Source organism: Pongo pygmaeus, chromosome 18 (genome assembly GCF_028885625.2).
Source record: "Pongo pygmaeus isolate AG05252 chromosome 18, NHGRI_mPonPyg2-v2.0_pri, whole genome shotgun sequence".
In the NCBI taxonomy this organism is placed as follows: Eukaryota; Metazoa; Chordata; class Mammalia; order Primates; family Hominidae; genus Pongo; species Pongo pygmaeus.
In genome coordinates, this window is record NC_072391.2 from 78511087 (window position 1) to 78531402 (window position 20316).

At 47.4% G+C, this 20316-nt stretch overlaps 1 protein-coding gene across 1 annotated transcript in view; it reads left to right on the top strand.

Annotated features, from left to right (window-relative positions):
- The first annotated feature begins 3583 nt into the window (after window positions 1-3583).
- BCO1 (beta-carotene oxygenase 1) overlaps window positions 3584-20316 on the top strand; it is a 52730-nt gene continuing 35997 nt past the window's right edge. Inside the window, exons 1-2 of the mRNA XM_054453678.2 lie at window positions 3584-3867; window positions 10811-10939. Of these exons, the coding sequence (XP_054309653.1) occupies window positions 3804-3867; window positions 10811-10939 (193 nt within the window). The 5' untranslated portion in view covers window positions 3584-3803. The remainder of the gene's footprint in view (window positions 3868-10810; window positions 10940-20316) is intronic.

Here is a 20316-nt window from a genome sequence, read left to right on the forward strand (position 1 = left end):
TGTGTAAGGCCAGGGTGAGCCAGTGCAGGTAAACTGCTCAGTTGCTTTTCTGAATATGCAAAGATTGACAAGAAGGGAGAGCACAGTCATGTTTTGTCTCATATAGTTTTTTTTTTTTTTTTGAGACAGATTCTTGCTCTGTTGCCCAGCAGGCTGGAGTGCAGTGGTGGGATCTCAGCTCACTGCAACCTTCACCTGCCGGGTTCAAGCGATTCTCCTGCACACCACTATACCAGGCTAATTTTTGTATTTTTGGTAGAGACGGGGTTTTACCGTATTTGCCAGGCTGGTCTCGAACTCCTGATCTCAAGTGATCTGCCCGCCTCGGCCTCCCAAAGTGCTGGGATTACAGGCTTGAGCCACCGCGCCCGGCGTGTTTTCACTCATACGGTTTCATTGTAACCCTTCCAACAAGCCCTGTGACACAGATACTGCCACACCCATTTTGCCCAGTGAAGTGAGGTTCAGAGAGGTCACGTGACAACAGCGGCAGAGTTGCTGAATCTCAGAGCCGAGGTTCAAACCCAGGTCTTCTGACCTCTAAGCCCTGAGCTCTTTCTTGCACCCTGGTGGTGTCGTTTTTTTTCCAGAGCCCTTAGAGTATGCCAGACATTCCCATGTAATCCTCACAAGAACGCAGCTTCCACAAGCTAGGAATAAAGAACTCTGACATGGATACACATGTTTAGACCACACAGCGGGATAAACTGGCAAGTTATTGGAGGTCTTACTGGAAAGGTGGATCAAAGGGAAATGCCCTCTGAGAGAATGGGAGGAAAAGGTAAAGGCATTGATTGGTAACCGTCTGAGACCAGGTGCTTTTGCTAGACCCTATACAATAGGCTTGAGGTGCTAATATCATTATGCCTCACTTTATAGTTGAAAAAAAGGAGGCTCAAAGAGGGTAGAAGGGCCCAGACACACAGAAAATGGATGAGCTGGCCAGGCACGATGGCTCACGCCTCTAACCCCAGCACTTTGGGAGGCCAAGGCGGGTGGATCACTTGAGGTCAAGGGTTTCAGACCAGCCTGGCCAATATGGTGAAACCCCATCTCTACTAAAAATACAAAAATTAGCCGGAGATGGTGATGGGCACCTGTAATCCCAGCTACTCAAGAGGATAAGGTAGAAGAATCGCTTGAACCCGGAAGACAGAGACTGCAGTGAGCCAAGATCACGCCACTGCACTCCAGCCCGGGTGACAGAGCAAGACTCCATCTCAAAAAAAAAATAAAAGAGAAAAGGATGAGCTGTAATTTTTTTTTTTTTCTGAGATGGAGTCTCACTCTGTCACCCACGCTGGAGTACAGTGGCACCATCTCGGCTCACTGCAACCTCCACCTCCTGGGTTCAAGTGATTCTCCTGTCTCAGCCTCTTGAGTAGCTGGGATTTCAGGTGCCCATCACCACGCCCAGCTAATTTTTGTATTGTATTTTTAGTAGAAATGAGGTTTCACCATGTTGGCCAGGCTGGTCTTGAACTCCTGACCTCAGGTGATCTGCCTGCCTTGGCCTCCCAAAGTGATGGGGTTACAGGCATGAGCCACCATGCCCAGCCAATAAGCTATAATTTGAATTTAGTTTCAACTCAGGCATGTAGCATCTTTCCTCTGGGTCAGGTCTTCTCAACTCCTGCTGCACACATATAGGTACTTTTTATTATTATTTTTTATTATTATTATTATTTTGAGACGGAGTCTCACTCTGTCACCCAGGCTGGAGTGCAGTGGCGCGATCTCGGCTCACTGCAAGCTCTGCCTCCTGGGTTCATGCCATTCTCCTGCCTCAGGCTCCCAAGTAGCTAGGACTACAGGCACCCACCACCACGCCCTGCTAATTTTTTGTATTTTTAGTAGAGACGGGGTTTCACAGTGTTAGCCAGGATGGTCTCGATCTCCTGACCTCGTGATCCACCCGCCTCTGCCTCCCTATTTTTTATTTTTGAGATAAGGGCTTGCTTTGTTGCCCAGGCTGGAGTCCAGTGCTGCTATCACAGTTCACTGCTGCCTCAACCTCCCAGACTCAAGTGATCCTCCCACCTCAGCCTCCCAAGTAGTTGGGACTACAGGTGCGCACCACCATGCCCAGCTAATTTTTTTTTTTTTTTTTTTTTTTTTTTGGTAGAGACGGAGCCTCGATATGTTGGCTATTGGCTAAGCTGGTCTTAATTCCTGGGCTCAAGTGATCCTCCCGCCTTGGCCTCCAAAAGTGCTAGGATTACAGGTGTGAGCCACTACATCTGGCCAACATAAAAAAAACTGATGGCTGAGATCCACCTTCAGAGATTCTGCGTCAGTGGGTCTGGAGTGAGGCCCAGCACTGGTACGTTTAGTACTGCCAACCAGGTGATTCCAATGCGTGCCGGGGTGGAAGCACAGCCAGACCACACAGCTGTCAGGAATGAACGGCCCAAGGGGCTGGCATGTGGTCTCAGCCCAGACCGGACCATCATTATTCTCAGCTGGGTTGCATAAAGGCCAATGCCACTGCCTTTTCTTACTCTATCCGCAGAGCAAATGACTGGTCCTTTCTTTAAGCAAAATACATTAAGATGAGTTCATTAACTTCAATCAGTGCATATAGCAAGTTGGATATGAATTTCAGGCAATGGCAACACACGAGGATACACGAATAATAGGGAAGCTCAGATCAAATCCAGGCATCGTTTTGCCTTCTTGATACGCCAGGAAGTTGAAATGAAGTTTCTTTTTTACTATTCTGTTTACTTATTTATTTTTTGAGACAGAGTCTCGCTCTGTGGCCCAGGAGGGAGTGCAGTGGTGCCATCTCAGCTTACTGCAATGTCTGCCTCACGGGTTCAAGCGATTCTCCTGCCTCAGCTTCCTGAGCATCTGGGATTGCAGGCGTCCACCACCATGCCCGGATAATTTTTGTATTTTTAGTAGAGACAGGATTTTGCCGTGTTGGCCCACGCTGGTCTCGAACTCCTGACCTCAAGTGATCCGCCAACCATGGCCTCCCAAAGTGCTGGGACTATAGGCATGAGCCACCGCTCATGGCGGTCTTTTTTACTATTCTTTATAGTATCTGAAAAAAGCCTTTGGTTCCCGTTCGTTATTTTTTAAATGGGTACATGAAACATTTTATGTCTCCTTCTTCCAAAAAGAAAATAATGAATTAAGTGGCTCTTTATGTATGATTATTAGAGGGGAGCATCAGGGCCTTTACTAAAAACAAAACGTAAAACATTTCCCATCTCTGCTGAAGGGATTCCCTGCTGTGCAGCAGACATTCAATGATCACAGAGCTCAGCTCAAGGCTCTAATTCCCAGCATCTCTGATGGCCCTGACTGCCTCTCTTCCTGTTCTGATCATAAACATCTCCAGCTCTTGGAGTACCTCGGGCAACATAACAGGAGGCACTGAATTCTCTCTGCTTAATTAGAACCTAGCCCAAAGCAAGCTTTTTTTTTTTTTTTTTTTTTTTGGTTAAGCCAAAAGTGAAACTGGAGAGGGAAAGCTGAGGGTACAATAAGAGGATTAAAGATTAGCTATGACACATGGCTTGGAAATTAACCTTTAAGTAAACATCTTATAAATAACGCCAGCACAGCTTCCCTTGTGAATGTAAAGAGATCCAGGGCTCTCGGAGAGGGACAAGTCAGAGCCAACCAAGAAGGAAAAAGCAAAGGCAGAAACGGCATCAGGAGAGACAGAGATGTGAAGGAGGGAAGGAGTAGGAGAGCAGGAAGGAAACGCAGGAGGAGGGAGCAGCATCTCCTTTGAACACAGAGGAGGATCTGTTTGCTGTTAAAATCAGTCTCCCTCGGCACCCTGAACGATGGATATAATATTTGGCAGGAATAGGAAAGAACAACCGGAGCCTATGAGGGCCAAAGTGACAGGTGAGCATTCTGATAAACACTGGGCTCTTTCTTCTGTTTATTTTATAATTTTTTTTTGAGGCAGAGTCTCGCTGTGTCGCCCAGGCTGGAGTCCAGTGGCTTGATCTCGGCCCACTGCAACCTCTGCCTCCTGGATTCAAATGATCCTCCCACCTCGGCCTCCCGAGTAGCTGAGATTACAGGCGCCCACCACCAAGCCTGGCTAATCTGTGTATTTTTAGTAGAGACGGGGTTTCAGCATGTTGGCCAGGCTGGTCTCGAAGTCCTAGCCTCAAGTGATCTGCCCGCCTCGGCCTCCGAAAGTGCTAGGATTGCAGGGGCGAGCCACTGCACCTGGCTTCTTCCTTGTGCTTAGATGGACACTATTTTTTCCTGATTATATAAGTAATACTAATTGTAAATTACTTTTGGAAAGTCTGGAAAACAGTACAGAGAGGGGACACATTTTCTGTGAAAATCTAGGTGTTCTTTTACACATTATAACTCCGTTTGCAAAGGGAGGAGAGTCAGTCTCACTGTTCCCAGGAAAAAAGTGTTGGAATGCCCCAGTGGGTACATAGACAGTGGGATTAATCTGCAAACTGCTGCCTGTCTCAGATGCATGATGTATTTGTGCAAATGTATGCATTCTAAATTAGTTTCAAAATGTTTACAGGGGCGTGCATGAGCTCCCACACGTGCACATCCACCACGCACACTTGCAGGGGATTGCAGAGTCTGATGTGATTTTCTCTCAGGAACTCACAGGTGTGAGCGCCTGCAGAGCCTATAGGAGTAGGACCTTCTATCCTGTAGAGGCCCTGTGTCTCGCTTCATCTTTTATATCTCTTGCTTTTTCCTCCTCTTTTGAGTTGCCACTTTCCTGGTACCATCTGGACTCTAAAGGGCCGTTCCTGGTTCTGGACTCCTGGGTCCCCAGAGTGGTGCTCGCTCAGTTTTAAGAACAGCTGAGTCAGCTGAGGCCTGCAGGCATTTTCATCTGCTAGATGGACTGGAATTGTTCATAAGGAGAGGACAACTGTGAGTGATTTTCGTGAGAACATCAGATTGAAGCTTTTCAACCGAGCAATTGCCTTGGGAGTCTTTTGAAACAAAAAAAATAGCTTTTATGTCTATTTTTTCCTGGTTACAAAGGTAAGGCACAATCTATAGCTATCAATCTGTATATATATATATAGCTGTATGTATATTAAATTTTATATAAATTAATTAGGAATGCAAATGAGAACATGGAAGGAAATAAAATCAGCTGTATTTCAAAATCTCTTAACCACTATTAATATTTGGGTCTATTTCCTTTAACTTTTTAAAACATAGGTAGATCAATTGATAGATAACTTTACTATATTTGTAAACAGTTTTTCAAAAAGCAAATGTATACTATTACATTTTTATTTTTTTTCTCAATTTGACTGTTCTTCTGTACATTTTTTATTTTTTAAAAGGACACCCCAAGGCCAGGCGTGGTGGCTCATGCCTGTGGTCCCAGCACTTCGGGAGGCCAGTGAGGGTGGATCACTTGAAGCCAGGAGTTTGAGACCAGCCTGGCTAACATGGTGAAATCCCTCTCTACTGAAAATACACAAATTAACCAGGCGTGGTGGCATGCATCTGTAGTCCCAGCTACTCAGGAGGCTGAGGCAGTAGAATTGCTGGAGGCAGAGGTTGCAGTGAGCTGAGATCGTGCCATGCACTCTGGCCTTGGCAAGAGTGAGACCCTGTCTCAAAAATAAATAAATAAATAAAAAACAGGCACCCCAGCCTGGCCAACCTGGTATGGTGAAACACTGTCTTTACTGTTTGGTTGGTGCAAAAATAATCGCGGTTTTTGCCATTACTTTCAATGCATTCAATTTATTTATTTATTTATTTTTTTTTTTTTTTGAGACGGAGTTTCACTCTTGTTGCCCAGGCTGGAGTGCAATGGCGTGATCTCGGCTCACCACAACCTCCGCCTCCTGGGTTCAAGTGATTCTCCTGCCTCAGCCTCCCGAGTAGCTGGGATTACAGGCATGCACCACCACACCCGGCTAATTTTGTATTTTTAGCAGAAACGGGGTATCTCCATGTTGGTCAGGCTGGTCGCGAACTCCCAACCTCAGTTGATCCGCCCGTGTCGGCCTCCCAGAGTGCCGGGGTTATAGGCGTGAACCACCATGCCCGGCCTGAAATTTTATTTTAAATAAAAATACAAAAATTAGCCAGGCGTGGTGGTGCATATCTATAAACCCAGCTCCTCGGGAGACTGGGCATGAGAATCGCTTAAACCCAGGAAGCAGAGGTTGTAGTGAGCCAAGATCGCACCACTGCTCTCCAGCCTGGGCAACAGAGAGACTCTTGTCTCCAAAAGAAAAAAAAAAAGGCACCTATGATACCTGCCTTTTCGTGCCCTGTAATATTTTGTACCCTTTACACCTCATGTTTAATGACTGCATGAAATCCTTGGAAATGTTAGAAAACATGAATTCTAGAACACGAGAGGCTGAATGAGCCCCAAAGATCAGCAGCGGTTCTCAAAGGGGTGTCCCGGGACCTGCAGCATAAGCATCACCTGGGTGCTGGGTAGAAATAAACATCCTTGGGCCCTACCCAGACCCACGGGGTCAGACACTTGGGGGGTGGAGCTGAGCAAGCTGCGTGTTCACAAGCCCTCAGGCGATTCCAAGGGTGAGAACCATTCCTCTACATCAAGCCTCCCTACTGACAGATGGGAAACTGAGGCAGAGGGGCAGTGACTTGCCAAGGCCAGGCAGCCTGCAGAGAACAGGCCTCCTGACTCTCTGTCCAGGCCTGGGTTGAGCCTAATCAGTTGGTGACATCCATGGGCAGACAGCTAACTAAAAACTGTGCCTGGGTTGACACGTCCATGCAGGGAGCACATGCAAAGGTTTTGGCTTTGTAACTGGTTGTGCTGACACACGTGTGTTCTGAGACCTCTTTGGCAACTTAAGCATTTCCTGCCTCAGTGTTCTTTTCTGTTTGATGAATGTAGCCTGGCACCTCCCACATAGGGTTGCTGCAACGATTAAGTGGTTTAATCCACCTGGAACACAGTGGCTGGTGTATGAATGCATATAAGTGTTCTTGTCCTATCTAGGGCTTTAATTATATTCTCAGATGCCTCTCTCCCTGCTCTGTCTCAAGCCTGCCCCCTCTCCTGTGCCCTGGGTGCCTGTGCCTGGCGCCACGATTATGTAGGTGCCCAAGGCAAGAGACTTGGCTGTCTTTTTTTTTTTTTTTTTGAGGCAGAGTTTCACCGTCGCCCAGGCTGGAGTGCAATGGCGCAATCTTCGGCTCACTGCAATCTCCTCCTCCTAGGTTCAAGCGATTCTCCTGCCTCAGCCTCCCAAGTAGCTGGGATTACAGGCACCCACCACCACACCCAGCTAATTTTTGTATTTTCAGTAGTGATGGGGTTTCACCATGTTGGCCAGGCTAGTCTCAAACTTCTGACCTCGAGTGATCCACCCACCTTGGCCTCCCCTAGAGCTGGGATAACAGGCGTGAGCCACCGCACTGGCCTCGGCTGTCATTTTTCAGTGCTCCGTTGCACATCCCCCTGTATTTAGTCAAATAGAGGCCCATCGGTTCTGTGTCTTCCATCTATCTTTGTTCATCCATTTCTCTCCATCCCTGTGGAATCCCCGGGTCCTCTCTCTGGTCTTCCTGCCTCTCTCAGGGAATTTCCCAGTCCACACTCCACATCATGGGTGGAGACAACCTTCGAAGCTCCAAGATCCTATTCCATTTATATCAGGGGTCCCCGACCCTCGAGCCATGGACCAGTACCAGTCTGTAGCCTGTTAGGAACCGGGCCGCACAGCATTACTGCCTGAGTTCTGCCTCCTTTCAGATCGGTGGCATTAGATTCTCATAGGAGTGCAAACCCTACTGTGAGTGTGAACCCTGTTGTGAACTGCACATATGACGGATCTAGGTTGTGCGCTCCTTATAAGAATTGACCCCTCAATCCCACCATCCATGGAAAAATTATCTTCCACAAAACTAGTCCCTGGTGCCAAAAAGTTTGGGGACCACTGATCTATATGGAATCCAGAACAGGCAAATCCATAGGAAAGTAGATGGGTGCTTGCCAGGGGCTTGGGGGTAAGGGGAGAGGAGGGAGTGACGACTAATGCATAAGGGAGATGTCTTTTTGGAGTGATGAAATGTTCTGGAATTAGGTGATGGTTGCACAACATTGTGAATACACTAGAACCCCCTGAACTGTACACTTTAAAATGATGAGTTTTATCTCAAATTTTTTTAAATTGCAGAAAATATCTGGTCCTGTCCTTCCCTATTATAACCATCAAAGGTGCCCCATTCTTCTGAGGATTAGATCAGGACTCTTAGTGTGATCCTGTTGACCTTTGTCCCCGGCCCCTGTTATTTCTGCAGTTTCATTGCTCAGAATTTTCTTGCTTGAAAATGACGGTCCAGTCTTACAAAACAGCTTGCCCGTCTGCTGGTCTTGATCATTCATTCATTCATTCATTCATTTATGAGATGGAGTCTTGCTCTGTCACCCAGGCTGGAGTGCAGTGGCGTGATCTCAGCTCACTGCAACCTCCCCCTTCTGGGTTTAAGCAATTCTCCTGCCTCAGCCTCCAGAGTGGTTGGGATTACAGGCACCCATCATCACACCTGGCTAATTTTTGTATTTTTGGTGGAGGCGGGGTTTCACCATGTTGGCCAGGCTTGTCTCGAGCTGCTGACTTCAAGCAATCTGACTGCCTCACCTCCCAAAGTGCTGGGATTCAGGTATGCCTCGCCATGCCCAGCCTCCTGATTTTGATCTTCTTGTTTTGGGTTCCTCCAGAGGCAAGAATTCAAGGCTAAGTGGTTTATTTGGCACGTGATCCCAAGAAACATCAGGAGGAACTCAGGGAAAAAGAGAGAAGGAAATCAATAAATGGGGCATTGTTGAGCCATTGGCTGCTGAGGCCATTGGAGCTAAATCCCCTGGGCGTGGTGTAAAACATGCCTCTCGTGATCCCAACTGAAGGCAAAGCAACGGCGGGATTTGTCCCCCAATTCTGCATCCATCACTGAGTGACAGCAGCTTCCGGGGGCATTACCTATCTGAGGTGCTTCCTGCTCTTCCTGCGTGTAGGCAAAGCCTGCCCCACCCGCAGTCAGAACCAAGCACTCAGGCAGGGAGCTGCAGGCATTTGCAGAAAGTAGCCTGTAGGAAGAGACGAACGCTGAGGGGACTTGGGTGGAGGCACCAATAGCATTTTCTGCAGCACCCTGCCTCTAGAGCAGGGCTGTCCCCTAGAAAGAGAACCTATGCCTTACGTGCACTTTTAAATTTTCTAGTAGAAACATTGAAAAAAGTCAAAAGAAGCAGGTGAAATTATTTCAATGGCATATTTTATTTAACACAACAAATCCAAGATATTATCAGTTCAACATGAAATCAATATTTAAAAATTTGCTAATGAGATGGTTCACTTTTGTTCATACTAAATCTTTGAAATCTGGTGTATATTTCATTCTTATAGCACACATCATTTCAGACCTACCACATTTCAAGTGCTGATAGCTACCATATTGGACAGTACAGCTCTAGAATGTTCTTTCCTTTTGCCTTTGTGAGGCAAATACCTACTCTCCCTCAAGACTTAGCCAGGTTGCCTCCTCCAGGAAGCTGACCACACCCTCCTGCTCTCAGCCCACCCAAGGGCTGTTCTGTTTCACACAGAACCTTTTGCTACGTCTGCAGCGTTGCCCCTATCTTTTTTTTTTTTTTTTTTTTTTAATTTTTCGAGACAAGGTCTTGCTCTGTTGCCCAGGCTGGAGTGGAGTGGTGTGATCACTGCAGCCTGGAGCTCCCAGGCTCAAGCGATCCTCCCACCTCAACCTCCCAAGCAGCTGGGACTACAGGCATATGCCACCACAATGAGCTATGTTTTTTTTGGGTTTTTTTGAGACAGAGTTTCGCTCTCGTTGCCCAGGCTTTAGTGCAGTGGTACAATCTTGGCTCACTGCAGCCTCTGCCTCCTGGGTTCAAGTGATTCTCCTGCCTCACCCTCCCAAGTAGCTGGGATTACAGGCGCCCACTACGATGCCCAGCTAATTTTTTGTATTTTTAGTAGAGGTGGGATTTCATCATGTTGGCCAGGCTGGTCTTGAACTCCTTACCTCAGGTGATCCACCCACCTTGGCTTCCCAAAGTGCTGGGATTATACGCGTGAGCCACCGCGCCCAGCCTGTTTTGTGTTTTTTGAGACAGAGTTTCACTCTTGTTGTCTAGGCTGGAGTGCAATGGCGTGATCTCAGCTCACTGCAACCTCCACCTCCTGGGTTCAAGCGATTCTCCTGCCTCAGCCTGCCGAGTAGTTGGGATTACAGGTGCCTGCCACCAAACCTGGCTAATTTTTTGTGTTTTTAATAGAAACAGGGTTTCACCATATTTTGCCAGGCTGGTCTTGAACTCCTGACCTCAGGTGATCCACCCACCTAGGCCTCCCAAAGTGCTGGGATTACAGGCGTGAGCCACCGCACCCGACTCTGAGCTACATTTTTAATTTTTTTGTAGAGACAGGGTCTCACTTTGTTGCCCAGGCTAGTCTTGAACTCCTGGCTTCAAGTGATACTCCTGTCTCAGCCTCCCAAAGTGCTGGGATTACAGGCGTGAGCCAACATACAACCAGCATTGCCTTGACCACAGTGGATCTTGGGTGTCTGTTTATTCATCTGTCTCCTTAATGGTCAGTGGGCAATTTGAGGACAGGGACAGTGTCTCCATCTTGGCATCCTCAGTGCTAGCCGACTGCCCAACACATTATACACTTTCTGGAAATGACTGTAGAATAAACGAACAGATGCAAGGAGTGGTACTGGGACTACAAGTCTCAAATTCCTTTCCATGACCATTTCTTCCAGCATTTTGGTTTGCAGGTGGAAATGGGAAACTAAACATTCTCTCTTTTCTCAGGCAAGATTCCAGCATGGCTGCAGGGAACACTGCTCCGCAACGGACCTGGGATGCACACAGTTGGGGAGTCCAATTACAACCATTGGTTCGACGGCCTTGCCCTGCTCCACAGCTTCACCATCAGAGACGGTGAGAACACCCAGGAACATGCTGCCACTGCTGCAGCAAAGGACCCCAAATGCAGTGCCTTAAAACAGCACAAATTTATTCTTTTAGGGATTGGAGGTCAGAAGTCTAAATCAGGTCTCACTGAACTGAAATCAAGGTGTTCACAGGGCTACATTCAGTTCTGGAGGCTCTAGGGAAAAAATCCATGTTCTTCCCTTTTCTGTCTTCTAGAAGCTGCATTCCTTGGCTTGTGGCTCCATCTCTCTCTTTTATTTATTTATTTATTTTTCCCTGAGATGGAGTTTTGCTCTTGTTGCCCAAGCTGGAGTGCAATGGTTCAATCTTGACTCACTGCAACCTACATCTCCCAGGTTCCAGTGATTCTCCTGCCTCATCCTCCTGAGTAGCTGGGATTACAGGCATGTGCCACCATGGCCAGCTAATTTTTGTACTTTTGGTAGACACGGGGTTTCACCATGTTGGCCAGGCTGGTCTCGAACTCCTGACCTCAGATGATCCGCCCACCTCGGCCTCCCAAAGTGTTGGGATTACAGGCATGAGCCACTGCACCCGGCCTCCATCTCTATCTTTAAAGCAGCAGCAGAGCATCTTGTCTTGCAATCTCTCTCTCTCCTTCCATCCTCACACCTCCTCCTCTGACTGACTTTCCTGCCTCCCTCTTATAAGGACCCTTGTGATTACATTGAATCCACTCAGATGATCCCTAGATAATTTCCCATCTCAAAATCCTTATTCACATCTACGAAGTCCATTTTGCTATGTCAGGTCACACATTCAACAGGTTCTAGGTATTTGGATGTGGAGATATTTGTCGGGGGTGCATTATTCAGCCAACCACAAGCACAGACTTTCCTAAAAAGGAGGCCGAGGTTCTTTTTCAAATAGTTAATCTTGCAAAATAATATACATCCTCAATCAGGTAGGCAAGAGCAGGTGGAAAACTACAGGAATCAGACATGCCTAAAGTTGAAACAGGAAATGGACAGAGCTGGTAGCCGGGCGCAGTGGCTCATGCCTGTAATTCCAGCACTTTGGGAGGCCGAGGCAGGCAGATCACTCAAGGTGGGGAGTTTGAGACCAACCTGGCCAACATAGCGAAACCCCATCTCTACTAAAAATACAAAAATTAGCCGGTCATAGTGGCACACACCTGAAATCCCAACTACTAGGGAGGCTGAGGCACGAGAATCGCTTGAACCCAAGAAGCAGAGGTCGCAGTCAGCTGAAATTGTGCCACTGCACTCCAGCCTGGGAGACAGAGCCAGACTTTGCCTCAAAAAAAAAAAAAAAAAGAAAAAGAAAAAGAAAAAAAAAAAAAAAGGAAGAGTACAGAGCTGGAAAGAACAAAGCTGCATATATTGCCCATTAAGCAAGAGAGAGCCAGACCACTTACACAATAAGCCAAGGGGTCTCCCTGAGTGGAAAGGGAAATGGCTAAATATAGGGCATCATAAATAAGGGAAATTCTGAGTTCAGGTGTCTGGCTCATGAGGTGGAATGTAAATTCTTCGCTGTTGTCCATTGAGCCAGTTTATGTCACAAAATCATGAGCTGAGTTCTTAAAGAGGTCCAGGATGGATTTAGTGGACTCCGAGTCACACAGTGGACAGATTTGTGTCCAAATGCTCTAGGTTTTGCAAAATTTTTCTTTAACTTCTGTGTTCTAACGTGGGCAAACTGTGATCACGTTAAGTCTTTCAGCCTCAGTTTCCTCATCAATAAAATGAGCTTGTTCATCCTTCCCTGGAGTGCTGTTGGGATCACTGGAAGTACTGGATGTTCTAGCAAGGGCCTGACACCTGGTAGATGCTTAATAGATTAAAAATCACCATTGACTAGGCACAGTGGCTCATGCCTGTAATCCCAACACTTTGAGAGGTGGAGGCAGGAGAGTCGCTCGAGCCCAGGAGTTCCAGACCAATCTGCGCAACATAGTGAGACCCCATTTCCATTTTATTTTATTTTATTTTTATTTATGTTTTTGAGACAGAGTTTCGCTCTTGTTGCCCAGGCTGGTGTGCAATGGTGCAATCTCGGCTCACCACAGCCTCCACTTCCCGGGTTCAAGTAATTCTCCTGCCTCAGCCTCCCGAGTAGCTGGGATTACAGGGATGTGCCACCATACCCAGCTAATTTTGTATTTTTAGTAGAAACGGGGTTTCTCCATGTTGGTCAGGCTGTTCTCGAACTTCCAACCTCAGGTGATCTGCCCACCTCGGCCTCCCAAAGTGCTGGGATTACAGGCATGAGCCACCACGCCCGGCTGATCCCATTTCTATTTTAATTTATTTAAAAAAGAATAATTAAACATAAAAATAAAACCCACCATCACCATCTGTGGGTTTGAATCCCAGCTCCAGCATCCTAGCTAACATGCACCTAAACTGTGTAACTTTGGCCAAGGTACTGACCCTGTCTGTCTCAGTCTCTTCTGTAAAATGGACATATCAATAGTGTGTCTGATGGAGCTGTTATTAGATCTAAACGAATGTGTAAAGAGCTCTGTATTATGTCTCTTACACAGTACCTACTCAATAAGCATTTGTTCTTAATTTCATATAACTACTGGCCAGGCGTGATGGCTCACACCTCTATTCCCAACACTTTGGGAGGCCGAGAAGGGTGGATCACCTGAGATCAGGAGTTCAAGACCAGCCTGGCCAACATGGTGAAACCCCGTCTCTGCTAAAAATGCAAAAAATTGGCTGAGCGTGGTGGTGAGCACCTGTAATCCCAGCTACTCAGGAGGCTGAGACAGGAGAATTGCTTGAACTCGGGAGGCAGAGGTTGCAGCGAGCTGAGATCACGCCATTGCACTCCAGCCCGGGCAACAAGAGTGAGGCTTCCTCTCAAAAAAAAAAAAAAAAAAAAAAAAAAAAAATTTATATAACTATTCATTTCTTTTGAGCTAGTCAGCAATTATTTTTTGAATGTGTACTCTATGCCGGTGACTTGCTCTAACATTTACACGTGAATAGAGACACCATGGGTGAAAGGCACGAGCTCTGAGTCTGCAATACCTTGCAGATTTTACCGTGACTCAGCTACAGAATGGGTGGTTCCATATTTTGCTGACAGCACTAAACCTTAATGATTCCTTTCTTTTCTAAACAGAAGTTCCCAATGATTCTTGGAAATAAATACTGTTCTGGATGAGGAACATAGAAGGTAAATACACCAGTGGTGGCCGGGCATGGTGGCTCATTCCTGGAATCCCAGCATTTTGGGAGGCTGAGGTGGGCAGATCACCTGAAGTTGGGAGTTCAAGACCAGCCTGGCCAACATGGTGAAACCCTATCTCTACTAAAAATACAAAAATTAGACGGATGTGGTGGCAGGCACCTGTAATCCCAGCTACTCGGGAGGCTGAGACAGGATAATTGCTTGAACTCGGGAGGCAGAGGCTGTGGTGAGCTGAGATCATGCCACTGCACTCTGGCCTGGGTGACACGGTGAGACTCTGTCTCAAAAAAAAAAAAAAGCACCAGTGGTTTTCCTTCCATGAGGCATTGCTTCTCCAAGCTGCCAGCTCCTCCATGGTCTCTTTCTCTTTTTTTTTTTTTTTTTTTTTTGAGATGGAGTCTCACTCTGTTACCCAGGTTGGAGTGTGGTGGTGCAATCTTGGCTCACTGCTACCTTCACCTTCCAGGTTCAAGTGATTATCATGCCTCAGCCTCCTGTGTAGCTAGGATTACAGGCAGGTGCCACCACATCCGGCTAGTTTTTTTTTGTTTTTTGTTTTTTTTTGAGACGGAGTCTTGCCCTGTCACCCGGGCTGGGGTGCAGTGGCACAATCTCGGCTCATTGCAACCTCCACCTCCCGGGTTCACGCCATTCTCCTGCCTCAGCCTCCCAAGTAGCTGGGACTACAGGCTCCCGCCACCATGCCTGGCTAATTTTTTGTATTTTTAGTGGAGACGGGGTTTCACCGTGTTAGCCAGGATGGTCTCGATCTCCTGACCTCGTGATCTGACCGCTTCGGCCTCCCAAAATGCTGGGATTACAGGTGTGAGCCACTGCGCCCGGCCCCGGCTAGATTTTTTTGTATTTTTAGTAGAGACAGGGTTTCATCACGTTGGCCAGGCCAGTCTCAAACTCCTGACCTCAGGTGATTCACCAGCCTGGGCCTCCCAAAGTGCTGGGATTATAGGCGTGAGCCACCGCACTCGGCCGAGTCAGTTTTATTCATAATCTGGAATTGGCTGGGAAAATAGGAAATCCAGGAATTACACCCAATGGTTTGCTTTCCCTCCATCTTTCTCTTAGACCTAGGCCAGCGTCTGAGGGTTCATGCCCCGTTCTGGTTGGCAGGCATCATTTTGCCAATCTGCGGCATAGGGTGGAAAGGCCCAGGGTGCAGGGAGCCTGCCTGAATTGTGGTGTCTTCATCGTCTAGCATGGGTCCTGGCCCAGAGGGGCGCTTGGAAACTGTATATGGAGCTGAGATGGTACAGTGAGGCAGTCGTTGTTTTGGTAGACAGAGGTGATACTTTCCCAATCAAACTCTTCAATATTTACTACAAAGAGGGTTTGCTGGGCCCTGCCCCAAGTGTTTCGTGTCCGTCCGCAACTCAGCCCTCCCTGTCACTCCTGAGGAGGATAGCCTGGGGACTACCACAATTTTAGAGACGAGGAACTAAGTCCCAGAGAGGCCAAGTCACTTACCCAAAAGCACACAGCTAAGAGTTGGTAAAGGTCAGACATAAACGCAATACTCTCTAACTTCAGAATCCCAAGTCCTAACCATTGTGCAATTCAGCCCTGTTTCCCCTTCCCACCAGCTCCTGCCCCCCCATCTCTCCAGCCCAGTCCTCTCAGTGCTGCCAGCTTGCCAATGCTGGCGTGGCACAGCCTGGGCTCATCTCTCCTCTCCTCTAGGACTCTCCGTGGCACCCCATTGTCTAATGGTAGGAAGATACACCAGAAATGTTCAGTTCCACTCTAGCGGGTTCAGAAGAGAACACATGGGGAAGTTGGGGTCCCTGATAAGCTGAAAACACAAAGCCAATAACTCTCAAAAAGTGTTTTGTGTGCCTCCTTCCTCAATGAAGCTTTTTTTTTTTTTCTTTGAGATGGAGTCTTGCTCTGTTGCCCAGGCTGGAGTACAGTGGCATGCTCACTGCAGGCTCTGCCTCCCAGGTTCAAACGATTCTCGTGCCTCAGCCTCCCGAGTAGCTAGGATTACAGGCATGAGCCACCATGCCCGGCTAATTTTTGTATTTTTAGTAGTGATAGGGTCTCGCCATGTTGGCCAGGTTGGTTTCGAACTCCTGACCTCAGGTGATTCACTTGCCTGGGCCTTCCAAAGTGCTGGGGTGACAAGTGTGAGCCACCGCGCCTGGCCATTCAGTAAAGCTTTGAATCCTGAAAGCTGCACAGGGCTTGAGTGCATCATAGTCCTAAAAGATAGAGACAGCGTTGGTGTTTCTAACACACTTCCCAGGTGACCCCGAGCCCTCTGAGGTTTGACAATCCCTCCACAATGGGCCTCCAGCCTGGCTGCCCAGGCCTAACCAAGGTCGTGTTATTAGTACTAATAATCAGAAGAACTATGGGCTAGTGAACAGCCTTTGGTAACTTTTTCGAGCACCCAGGTGACTCCAGTGTAGATGCAGGTTGGGTGCTTAAGACCAAACATCTAACTTAGAGAAAAGGCTTTGGAGCAAGAAACAAAAAGACAGAAAATAGCTGTGGCCTTCAGCAGAGGCCAGTAGAAGTTAATGCTCTAAAAAAAAAAACACAAAGAGGGGACCAGAGGTTGTGGTTCACACCTATAATCCCAGCACTTTTAGAGGCTGAGGTGGGAGGATCCCTTGAGCCCAGGAGTTCAAGACAAGCCTGGGTAACATAGTGAGACCTGGTCTCTACCAAAAAATCAAAAAGTTAGCCAGCCATGGTGGTACGCACCTATAGTCCCAGCATCTTAGGAGACTGAGGCAGGAGGATCACTTGAGCCTTGGAGGCAGAGGCTGCAGTGAGCCGACATCACACCACTGCACTCCATCCTGGGTGACAGAGTGAGACTTCATCTAAAAAAAATTAAAAAAGAAAAACATGTAAAAAATAACAAAGATGTGAACAAAAAAAGCAGAGTACAGAGGGAGAAACTGGGTGAAGGGTACAAGAACACTCTTTTCTGTACATCTAAAATTATTTCAAAGTAAAAAGTTTTTACAAAGCAGGCATAGAGATGAGTGATTCCAAGTCTCCCTCATTAATGATATTTGTTAATTTTCCGATAAAATTAACAGGCAAAGTCATTGTCCCACCAGGATTTGAACATTGGGAAGTTTCTTTTATATATACCCACACACACACACGCGCACACACACACATGTGTGTGCGCGTGTGTGTGTGTGTGTGTGTGTGTGTGTGTATATATATATATATATCTTCCCTTCTTCCCCAAAATATCAAACTTGACCTAGTTCTAGAAGATCTCAGGCAGGAGCACGTCTGTTTGCGTATGTCCCTTCAGAAGGAATGTGGCTAATTGGGCTCTCCCAAAAGCAGGCTGCTGGGGAATGCATGGAGGCTCCTTCTGTAATCTTAACCTCAAAGTCCAGGATCAGCCTTGAGTAATTCCAGACACCCATTTTCCTGTGGTCACCAGGCGCTCCGTGCTCTGGGGCTGGATGTTTATAGGAAATGGGCAGCCTGTTCACTACCCAGCCTGGGTGTTTATATTTCTTTCTTTCTTTTTTTTTCTTTTCTTGTGGTTTTTTTTTGTTTGTTTTTTTTTTTTTTTTTTTTTTTTTTTGAGATGGAGTCTTGCTCTGTCACCCAGGCTGGATTGCAGTGGCGTGATCTCAGCTCACTGCAACCTCTACCTCCCAGGCTCAATTCTCCTGCCTCAGCCTCCCAAGTGGCTGGGATTATAGACACCCGCCACCATGCCCAGCTAATTTTTATATTTTCAGTAGAGATGGAGTTTCACCATGTTGGTCAGGCTGGTCTTGAACTCCTGACCTCAGGTGATCCACCTGCCTCAGCCTCCCAAAGTGCTGGGATTATAGGCGTGAGCCAGAGCACCCAGCCAATATTTCAGGTGAACAGAATTCAACATTTCAGGTCAAGCACCTTAGCCAATGCCTTGTGGGTGGTGACTCCCAGCAAGAGTAACCAGTGAAAGACAGGCTGGCTCAAGGGGGAGATCAGGATGGCCTTAAGTGGGCCTCTGTCTCCATGTAGCATGTAGCTGAGGACCAGTGAGTATGTGTGGCCTTGCTCACCCACAGATGAGTCCGCCTGCCACCCGGATTTTCTTGGACAATGCAGTTTCAACAGCCTTTGTTTACCAAGTGCATGCTGTGAGTCAATGCGCAGGACCCCTTACATCACCTCATCTCGTTTAAAACTGCCCACCTCACCACTTGAGGTCAGGAGTTCAAGACCATCCTGGCCAACATGGTGAAACCCCCTCTCTACTAAAAATACAAATATTAGCCAGGCATGGTGGCAGGCACCTGTAATCCCAGCTGCTCAGGATGCTGAGGCTGGAGAATTGCTTGAACCCAGGAGGTGGGGTTGCAGTGAGCCGAGATCGCACTACTGCACTCCAGCCTGGGTGACGGAGCAAGATGTCGTCTCAAAAATAAAAAATAAAGATAATAAAACTGCCCACCTAGAAGGGGAGGACTATGTGATTCCCAGCTTCCAGTCAAGGAGACTGAGGCTCGATGAGATTAAGAGACTTGCCCAAGGTCACCCAACCTGGATGAGATGAAACCTAGAGCCGAAGCTTTGATCACTCTGTCTACTGCATCTCAATACTCTACGCAGCTTTTCTTGAGCACCTACTATGTGCACAGTGCTTTGCAAGCCTCAAATGTCACGTGACTGCAAGGAATGTGTCATGATCCTCATATCACAGTGGAGGGGACAGATTCCTGTCTCTGACCAAGGTCTAGTGCATGGTTGGTACATGATGAAGCCAGGATTCATATCCATGTGGAGATTGAGCCTCCTTAGCGCCAGGAATCCTGGCCGTTCTGCTCATTGTTGTATTTTCACTCCTGGCCCATCAGGGCGCTTAATAAATAATGGTTGAAAGCATGAACTCAGGGCCTGGTCAGCCCCAAAGCTCAGGCTCCTAACCGTTCCTCCATATTTCTTTCTGCTGCCCAGGAATAAATCTTCCCCTACAGAAATATCTCAGTGAGGCTGGGCACGGTGCCTCACGCTTGTAATCCCAGCACTTCAGGATGCCAAGGCAGGAGGATCGCTTGAGTCCAGGAGTTCAAGACCAGCCTAGGCAATATAGCAAGATCCTATCTCTACAAAAAATAAAAAATTAACCAGGCATGGTAGCACGCACCTGTAGTCCCAGTTACTTGGGAAACTGAGGTGGGAGGATCACTCGAGCCTGGGAGATTGAGGCTGCAGTGAGCTGTAATTGCACCACTGTGCTTAGCCTGGTGACATAGCAAGACCCTGTCTCACAAAGAAAGGAGAAAGAAATATCTCAGTGACACTTATTCACACAGTAACCACCCCTGAAAAGATGTTTGCGTAAAGGGTAGATGATTGTCTCTTAGGAACACAAATAACCTCCTGAAGACTGGAGGAGGAACTAGCAGGTCTTTCATGAGCTCCCTCAATTTTATTTTATTGTATATTTTTTTCTTTGACATGGAGTCTCCCTCTGTCACCCAGGCAGGAGAGCAATGGTGCAATCTTGGCTCACTGCAACCTCTACCTCCCGGGTTCAAGCAATTCTCCTGCCTCAGCCTCCTGAGTAGCTGGGACTATAGGCAGGTGCCATCATGCCCGGCTAATTTTTTTTTTTTTTTTTTGTATTTTTAGTAGAGACAGGGTTTCACCATGTTGACCAGGCTGGTCTCGAACTCCTGACCTGAGATGATCCGCCCATCTCGGCCTCCCAAAGTGCTGGGATTACAGGCATGAGCCACCACACCCAGCATTTTTTTTTTTTTTTTAAATAGATGAGGGCTTCCTACATTGCCCAGGCTGATCTCGAACACCTGGCCTCACCTTCTTATGTGCCAGGACAACAGACCTGAGCCACCACGCCTCCCCTCAATTTTCTTATAATTAATGTTACTATTATTGTCATTATGTCCATCCAAGTGCTCAGGTGGGAGTCATTGCCACTGGAATGTACATTCAAATCCTTTGGCAATGGACATGGAAACACAACCCCAAGGGCAAAACAAGTTGAAACTCTTTAAAGTCAAGATAGCGGTTACCCTGGAGGGGGAAGAGGTTAGTGACCAGGTGGATATATGAGGCTAGCGTTCGGGGGGCTACTCTGGTCCTGTTTCTCTTTTTGAGGCAGAGTCTTGCCCTGTTGCCCAGGCTGAAGTGCAGTAGTGCGATCTTGGCTCACTGTAGCCTTGACCTCCCAGGCACAAGTG